Raw genomic sequence first — 9,336 nt, 5'->3', positions numbered from 1 at the left:
GCTTACCTAACAATTAGAAAGTAGTTCTTGTTGTAAAGAAAGCCACTATGCTGAATTTCTATAGTGCAGTATGAAAAATACACTATAATTCTACATGGGTCAGTTGGCATGAGTATTTGCCACAGAACAAAATATCCCAAGACTCAGTCCACAAATACAACTGGAATAGAACTGCAGTCCAATTCATGTAAACACACCAGTAAGATTTAAAGCAAGTCAGACAATGATTAAATGATTACCAAAACATTAAAATTAATTGCAGTATTGCTTATAAGCACTGAATTAGTTTCTCTATAATATACGTAGCCTATATTTGCAGGCTTTGTTCTTTCCAGGGGAAGCTGGGATCAACCTGCATATTATTTTTTATATGTAGAGTTCAGAATTTGTATTTCCTGAGAAGAAGAAGACTGAACCTAAAATATTTCTGTAAAATAGGCAATACAATCCTCAATTTGCATGAAAAAAGTTTCCAGCAAAATAACCGTCTATATCTTTTCATAAAAATGCTCAGACACAGAGGTAGCCTAGTCTCCAAATGAGCCTTTCCATTTTGCTACAGTAGATAATCCTTTATTTCAAAATTGGTTAGGACAATGAAGCTTATGAAATGTAAATTGCTTTATCAAGTGCTTGAAAATTAATCTTAGATTAAAAATACATTTTAAAATATTATTAGGGACGTCATGTTACTAGTAACAAGCCAAGCTTTTCCCTCTCTTTTGAGTCAGGAGACAAATTCAATTAACTTTTTGATAATTGTCTGATGTATGTTCTTATTGTAATGCGTATGATTTTAAGTGCTTCAAGTTCATAATTGCTAGTGGAAGACACTATGGCTAGGATTTGGTGTATCAGGTCGAAAATGTAACTCATTATCAAGGCAGCAACCTACGAAGATCTGTGCACATGCTGCTTTAGGAAAAGCAGTTGAAACTTTATGAAAGCAGACAGATGCAGAAAGGTTAAATGCGTTACATTCATAGCAGAAATATCAATCTCTCTTTCCAATTAAGCAAATCAGCCATGATAAAATAACCTTGTGTCCAGTGTTTTCCATGAGACACAAACCCAAGGGGATGGATCCCAAGCCAAGAATTTTTCCCCTTTAGAAAGAATCAGATGTGTGTGTGACGGCAGAAACACTGCCAAGGGCAAGCATTCAATGGCACATTCAGTCCAAGGTCCTCGTCCTCCTCTTCAAGGACTGTAAAAGGCATTGGCATTAATATTTCAAGGACTTCCTCTAATACCCTGTCCCTCCAAGTATAAGCAGTAATCACCTAAGGAGATACTATTACTGAATAGTTGCTAAGCTTCCTACTAAAGGGAATGAAGTGGGATCATTGGTAGCCTCCCTCTCACTAAAAGGCGACGCACACCTCTTTGCCTGGAATTTTATGTGAGGATAGCAATCTTTAGATTAGTCAATTTTCAAATTTTAAGTTCTTATCCCTGGGTATTGTCTTCAAAGCCAGCTCCATTAAGCCTGGAAAAGGAGATACATTGGTGTTGCCAACTCATATATTTTTTTGCCATTACTCCTTTCATGTTGATCTTTTTCTGCCTTCAGGTCCTGCAATCAAATGGCTACAACAGAATCTTTGCTTTCGCTATAAAAAAAGTTACTGGAGCTCAGAGCTTTGTGTCAAAGGAGGGGGCAGAGGAGGAGGGGGGGGCAGAGGCCTTGAAACTGTGAAATCTAAACTTTTAAAATCTATTTTAGGGTCTTTCTTGATGATTTTGGCTTAGACCCTTATTTATTTATTTATTTATAGATGTTGGAAGCTGGTATTACTGGTATGCTCATTGAGCATAATCCTGTTCATTCTTAGGTGTGTTGTGGTAATAAGCAAGCTGGAAAGTGCATTTTGGGGCTTCCTGATGAGTCAGGAGTGTTAACTTGTGTTAAGAGGAGAGGAGTTGGAGTTACATACACAAAAGCTATCTAGAGCATCTGAAAAACATTGTCCTAAACTTCCTCTCTCCAGATTGGCTTTTGCACCGATTCACTCTTCAGCAGCTTTAGCAAGGTTACTTGCTTTCAGCAGCTTCCCGAAGGAGGGTCTTGCAGGCAGCCAAGGTTTAACAGCCCTCCTAGAGTAGTTAGCTGTAACCCACCTCCTCTGCTGGCCGGCCCCCCTTCCCACTCTCCCCTTTGGGAATGGCATCGTCTATCAATACACTTTAAATATGTTTACCTTTAAGCACCTGGCAGCCTAACTTACATGTATGTTTTCAGCTAAAAAACACATGCTGAAATGCCTGGTAGTTCAGAGCCTACATAACTTCACCACTGCAAGTAATCGGGCTACAGTTAGCAGTCCAAACGTTTATAGTAACGAAGCAGCAAGTATACAAACGTACCGCAGGTTTATCGACCCTTGGGTAAGCCCTGCGGTCGGAGCGCAATACGCACTACGGACGCCCCGGGGCTGCAGCGCGGTGCCGGGCCGCCGGCTGGGTCAGCTGCAGCACTTGTCCCGGCCACGTCCCAGACCTTCCCGCAGCTCAGAGCGCAGCACGTCGGCAGCGTGGCTCTTTATTCCCCCCTAGTGGCTGCCCTGCATAACATGAGTTACTCGTCACAGCCTAGAGCTCGCCCAGCCTCTGGGGACAGCGGTACAAGGGCTCGGTCCCGTCCGGCTGCCACCCCCGCCGCCGGGGTGCCAGCGGCGCAGGGACAAACGCGCTTGGTCTGGCAGTGCTCCAGAGGGAGGGGAAAGGCACAGGGTTTGAAGGCTTGTGCTTTTATGCTCTTAGCCACCACCACATAATTACATTAATATTTGTATCCCTCAGAAAGGCAGAAGAACGTCACGGTCAGTTGGTGTTTTAAGTCTTCTTTGAGTCTCTGGGTATTAGTGTAGCTGAATGTGAATCTGGGCTATCCCTCTTTCAGCGGGTACCAAGAGCTCTGCTTAGCAGGCTGCGCTGCAGCCTTAGCTGGCTTCCTAATAATGCCTGTCCGCAGTCTTCTGTACTGCACTTAAAACTGTGAAATCTCAGAGCGGGTTTGTCCTTGAAACGTATTTAATATATACAGTCAGCTTCTGCTCTATTAACAGGGTGCTCTTAAGTATTGCTGCTTTCCCTTTTACCTACATGCTACATTCATGCGTAGCCAAACAGAAAGAAAACAACTATAAACGTGCTAAAAGTGGATATAAGCTGCAATAAAGTCTTTAAAGAGTTGTGATTTCTAATAATGGTTGGATGGATAATAGGATATTTACTAAAGTTTTCAAGTTTAGATGGATTTTTCTCTGAATAGGATGAGAGAAGAGCGTTCCTTAACGAACTATTGGAAGCAGGAAAGTGAACATGATGAATGAAAACAAATTACACAATACATCTGAGCATAACAGGAATCAAAGTAGTCACGCGTCCTCCTTGAGCACAGTGTGGGTTTAGGAAGCTTGGATTTTCTACCGATCTGTTCTTGTCCTTACGAAGAGCCTGAGGATAATGCAAGCTTTTAAGTTCCCAAGAGCTCCTGCCCTGCAGGGAACAGGAAATGTTTTACCACAGAGGCTGAGTGTTTGTGACCAAGATCATAATTATAAAGGACAAAATATCCAACACTTAGGCTAAATTCTCGAGAATGATGATGCGAAGGAATCTTTGCTCATACAACAAGTCTGAGGCTAGCCCAGATTTTGAAGTTGTATGGCTCTTACCTTGGTGCGAATAGAACACCATAGGAAGGAATTCAGGGTTGTCTAAGCTCAAGCTGATGCTTGTAGGGATACTATCCTTTACTGAGTAAGTATAAAAACTCCCACCAAACAAAATTAAGTACGCCAAATCATTAGCACGAGCTCTCCAGTGATGTCATTCCCAGTTCTGTCTGTTAACTTGATGTGGGATAAAAGGTAAATTGGGTATTTCAGTACAATGTACCAAGAAGCTTCAATTTCTTTTGGCAACATACTATCTGAGCAGATCCATTTTTAGCGGAATACTAAATAAAAAGCTAGATGGCAGATTTCTAGGTCAGGAACTGCTAGACCTCCATTATTTTAAACAGCTTGAAGCACTGCAATGTTCAGCCTGTGTGTGTGTGTGTCTGTATGCCGTTTTAGAAAATTTTAAAACAGGGGTTTGTAAAGTTCCAAGGCTATGCTTTAGCAATAAAAAATAATACCTCATTTATAAAGTGCAGGAACTCAGGGATTTTATTGCCCTGAAGGTAAGCTCAGTTGCATTTTTTTAAAAGTACAAGCATACTCCAAGAATAGCGTTTAGTCAGCTGTTGAGTAATGGCTCTCTTACCTCTTCAAGTAATGATGACTTTGCATAGACTATCAAACTCAATAGAAACAACCACAGTAATGGCAGGGGAATTCTTTGTTATAAAGTTATTACATTAAAGGAAATACTGACAAAATTGAAAGCTTTATAAAGAAAATATTGCCAGGTTTTGATGAATACCACCTCTTAACATGCCTGCTAGTTGTTCTCTTTTTCCCCTAATTGTTTTTTGAAAGGGTTATTGAGGATTTGATGATGATTTTTGATAGCTGAAACATAAAGCACTTAATGGAAGCTAGAAAGCCATGTACAGATCTGTAATAAATTCATATATTGCCACAATAGATTTCTCTTAGATATGAATGTCTCTTTTGCACTCCAGATGCCATCACAAAAAACAAACTTCCTACAGAGCATATGGATCAAATTCTGGCCAGCAGGGAAAAAACTGTTGACTTGGCACTGGATACTTGTGACCCACAGAGTACCTTTACAGCCTGCCAAGTCATCAGTTTCCTTTCCTGCTAGGCAGTGGCAGCTCTGACTCCTGAAGAACACCTTCTTTGCATGTGAAGCCTGGGTAACTTAACTCCAGCAATGATGAATGGGTACTGCAGGTGCCCATAACTGAAAATTCGGTGCTCAGCGTTAGAGCTGCAGCAACCTTATTCCTGAAAAATGGGTGACAGAACTGAAATGATGTAGAATCCTATGGAATTACTTAATAGGCCCCTACTCCAGTGAAGTCCTTGAACTAAGTCAAACCAGAAACAACCTACCAAAACATGCGCGCTCTTCTCTTGGTGAGAAGAGTGAAGGAGGAGAAAACCGCTAACATACGATGGCAAGAAGCACGGAGCTCAGGTATCTAGAATTGTGGACACAGGATAAGAACTGAATAATACAGTGTGGTCACAAGCATCTTACAGTTAGCTCTGTTCTTTCGTCCCCCTCCCTGTCTTTTTTTTTTTTTGAATCTTACATTTTTTACTTTGTATGGCGCATAATATTTTGAAACTGGGACACCTTTCATTTTTTGATGCCTGTGCACAAATTCTTGCAGTCATTTCTGTTCTTGTTCAGTCCTGAGTGTTACACAGATGTATATGCTATATACTGTTATTTTAATCCAAGAGATTTTTTAAAATATCTCTGATGCTTTGGTATTAAAATGAAAGTTCATTTTAAGAGACCTGTATTAATACCAATTTTAAAAACGAACTTAAAAATCTTAATAAATTTAAAAAAAATGTTTTTCCCCTAACATCTTGAGAGGACAGAAAGGACACACCCAGCTCTCTGTGCTTATTTGCAAATCACATGATTTCTTGATTGCTATCTTAGTGTGGCTTGTTTTTATGCCTTCTTGGACAAAAAAGAGGAAAAAGTGCTAACAGTGAAGTTCCTGTTCCTACTTTACCATGTCACTGAGCCTATGCTCTCTGCAGGAGACACCTGCACTCCCACACTTCAGCACTGAGAGCAAGCTCTCTGTCAGGGAGCTGCTGGAGACCTTCAACTAGGAAATAGTAACATGAAGCTCTTAGTCAGGAACTGTCTGCATTCATGTCTCCCTAAAGTGCCTAATCCATATCAAGGGATAACCTGTCAGTTAAGTATTATGGGAGCTGTGGGATTACAAGATGTGTCTGTTTAGAAAGCTAATTCTGCATTTGGCGTTGGAAGCTTTCCCAGCCACAGTAGGACTGCTAGTGTGGCTCCCAAGCCAACTGGAAAGTCTAGGTTATATGTCTGGGTGAGAATTAAGAGACGGAAAAGAAGGTCTAGTGCAGGGGTCCTCAAACTACGGCCCGCGGGCCAGATACGGCCCCCCAGGGTCCTCAATCCGGCCCCCGGTATTTACAGACCCCCCCTGTCCCCCCCCCGCCGGGGTTGGGGGGGGGGAACCAAGCAGCCGCAGATGACTGCCTGCCACTTGCCACTGCATCTGCGCGCCGGTCCCCTGGTTAAAAAGTTTGAGGACCCCTGGTCTAGGGAAATAGGAGCAAGAAAGACAACAGATACCAGCAAGATCCTGCATCCTTAGAGATACTCAGAAGACATCTGGAAGTAGTGCTGGGTAACCAGCTCAAGGTGACCCTGCCGTAGCAAGGGTGTGGGTCCAGTCCCTTCCAATCTCAATCACGCTGTGATTCTGTGGGAGAAAAAACACCACCCTGCAACCAAACCCCAAAACTCTGAGGTTTTCACAGTGAGATCTTAGGATTTAACTAATTGTACAATATGCAATTATAGACAGTTATGCTATCTTTAAAACAGGGGTCCTCAAACTTTTTAACCAGGGGACCGGCGCGCGGATGCAGCGGCAGGCAGTCATCTGCGGCTGCTTGGTTTCCCCCCCCCAGCCCCCGGCGTGTGTGTATGTGTGTTTCTGTAAATACCGGGGGCTGGACTGAGGACCCTGGGGGGGTGTATCCAGCCCACGGGCTGTAGTATGAGGACCCCTGCTTTAAAGCCTCCTTGAATAGGTTCTTTTCTATTTGTATGGCTGAAAGTCTTGTTTTCTTCGGTCCTCTTATTGGTACAGACAGCAGTGATAGTTCTGGTGTGGTCAGGTCCCAGCAGGCCTGGAAGTACTGCTGCTTTCAAAGGTCAGGCTGCGTAGGGCTATAGAAACGTGTTATCATTTTTGGATCATGGGAGGGAAGCACCATTTAGCAAAGCTAAAGACTTTCACCTTTTGGAGCAATCCGGGTTCTGGTAAGATTTATGCAATTTACAAACATCCTCATTTGATGGGAATCGTTACAGCCACTGTGGAGAACCTGCATCACTGGCAATTACCCTTATGATTTCATGATCCTAATTAGGCTGATTAAACTAGCTTAGCACCATATTAAGTGGTACCGGGCAAAGCAGATGTACTTTGCTGGAGATAATATGCTAACACTCTGAGCTGACATGAATTTTAGAAGACTACCAACACACTCAGAATCAGAGTAAGGAAAAAGCTGGGGTTTTTTTTAGTGGCTACTACAGAAAATAAAAACTCTGCCACACCAAGACTGGGATGTGCAGCGAAACTGAGCATGTTCCAGCAATCCATTAAAGAATTCTACAAGCCACTGCTTATGCTATAGGGTGTGCTGCAAACTCCCTTTATCATACACTTACACCCAACCTCCTCCTAAGTATAGGCATGAGTTTTAGGTCAGTAAGGAGGACTTTGAAGTCACACAACAGCCAATGGCCATGTGAGCAGAACTCCCGATCTTTTGACTCCTGATAAAATGAATCCTTTTCTTTAAGGGTTTCTGAATCAGGAGCAGCTTGTACTCTTGCACTTGCAGAACACTGCTTGATTGGGAGCAGGCAGCCTGATTCAGCAGATGTGCTGAGTGTTCCTGATATTCTTCAATGCTGTTTTGTGCTTTTAAAACATTCTTGTGAAAAAAATAAGAGATGTCTTTTTCACTGTTTGTTTGTTGTTTTTTTTTTAACAGGTGAATGCTGGTACAGCAGAATCAATTGTTGCAGAAGAAAAGAAACATCAAATCCCAAGAAGCATGTTTTTGTTTGTTTTTCTCTAAAGAGAGAGAAGGAAAAGCTGGCTGTGACCCTGCTTCCAGAAAAGGCAGGCAACTAATTACTTGAAGTGGAGAAAGAATAAATACCACTTCTTTGATGCAGCAGTTAACTTGCTACTCCCTAAAGCCAACTGGAAATTTCTCATTTCTCAGCTGGCTTTTGGAGGGGAGCCCTTGGCTGCTTGAGGGAACTCAACACAACCTGCGACCAGGATGCACATACGTGGCTACTCAAATTACCATGCCAAGATGCTCGGGGTCGCCAATTGGGAATTTTAGCTGCATCATAAGAAAGGTAGCATTTTAAGATTGTAAAATAATTTAAAACAATAATTAAGGAAAAGCGCTGGCCGTAGACCCTGCACCCCCACTGCACGCTGGCCGAGCGACTCGTTTCACTCCCCCGCGACCCTCCACCTGCCGAAGTTTCCGAGGGCCGGCCAGGCCCCTCACGCCCGCGGGCCGCGGCGCTCGCCCCGCCCGAGGGGCTCCCAGCCCGGGACCGCGCAGGCGGCGCCTCCGGGGAGCGGGAGCCGGGCTCCGCCGGGGGAGAAGCCCACCCGCGGGAGGGCAGGGGAGCGGCGGCAGGGGGAAGGAGGCAGCGCAGCCCCCGCCTCCCACCCGCTCTCCTCCCCCTTCCCGCGCTCCCGCCTCTCGTGCGCCGGAGCCCGGGCGCCGCCGGCCGCGGCGCTGCCGGGAGCCCCGGGCCATTGGCTTCGGGAGCGGCGCTGTCGTGAGGGCGGCAGCTCGAGCCGCGGCTGCTCCCGTAACCAAGGCGCTGCCTGGCGCGCGCGCACCGGCGGGCAGGCGGGCAGGGCGCGCGGAGCGGCGGGGCCCGGGGGCCGCCTTTGCAGCTGTGCGCCCTGCGCCGTGCTCCGCTCCGGCTGCTCCCCGAGGGCAGGCAGCCCGCCGCCGCCCCGCGCCCAGTTCAGCGGGCGACTGGCACCCGGCTTTACCCACCCCCCCCACCCCCCCCCCGGTTACCTGAGTTAGCTCCGTCCCCGGGACTTCGGGCTGCCGCCCCTTCGCAGCGCTTTCCCCCGCTCCCGCTGTGGCAGCCCGTGGGCGGCGGGGGAGTGCGCCGCGAGCAGCCGGAGGGACTGCAGCCGCCGCCGGGGGAGAGGAGCTCCAGCCCCCGCCTCCGGAGCTCTTCATGGCGTCTCACCAGCAGACCAGGATCCAAGCCTACCTGGAGAAGAATAAGATCGGTCCCCTCTTCGAGGTAAGGTGCGCTCTCGCCGCCCGGCTCCTCCGCGGCGAGTGGGGGTGGGGGTAGGGGTGCCCCCGCGATGGCTGCGGCTCCCCACGCCGCACAGGTGATCGCAGGGGCGAGGACGAGTTTGAGGCGCCGCTTCGGCCTCTGCCCGGCCGGGGAGGGGAGGGCAGCGCCGGCACCCCCTGCCCTGCCGCGCCCGCAGCGGGCGTGTGCCCCCCCGAGTGCCGGGGCTCGGCGCAGCCCCTCTCCCCGGCTGTCCCGCGGGCGCGCCCCGCTGCTGCGCCCCGCCACGGACGCGCCGCCCCCCGCTTCACACGC

General features: G+C 46.9%; 1 protein-coding gene across 2 annotated transcripts in view; it reads left to right on the top strand.

The window, feature by feature from the left end:
• Nucleotides 1-7,780: 7,780 nt before the first annotated feature.
• Nucleotides 7,781-9,336, top strand: part of C3H8orf34 (chromosome 3 C8orf34 homolog) — a 167,680-nt gene continuing 166,124 nt past the window's right edge. Inside the window, exon 1 of one of the 2 annotated variants that reach the window (XM_055706091.1) lies at nucleotides 7,781-8,097. In XM_055706091.1, coding sequence (XP_055562066.1) covers nucleotides 7,900-8,097 — 198 coding nt within the window. In that variant the 5' untranslated portion in view covers nucleotides 7,781-7,899. Of the gene's footprint in view, nucleotides 8,098-8,218; nucleotides 9,025-9,336 lie in introns of those variants that run through there. The other variant, XM_027811177.2, reaches the window with a different exon arrangement.

Source organism: Falco cherrug, chromosome 3 (assembly GCF_023634085.1).
Source record: "Falco cherrug isolate bFalChe1 chromosome 3, bFalChe1.pri, whole genome shotgun sequence".
NCBI classification, from domain to species: domain Eukaryota; kingdom Metazoa; phylum Chordata; class Aves; order Falconiformes; family Falconidae; genus Falco; species Falco cherrug.
This window is presented reverse-complemented; position numbering and strand designations above follow the sequence as displayed.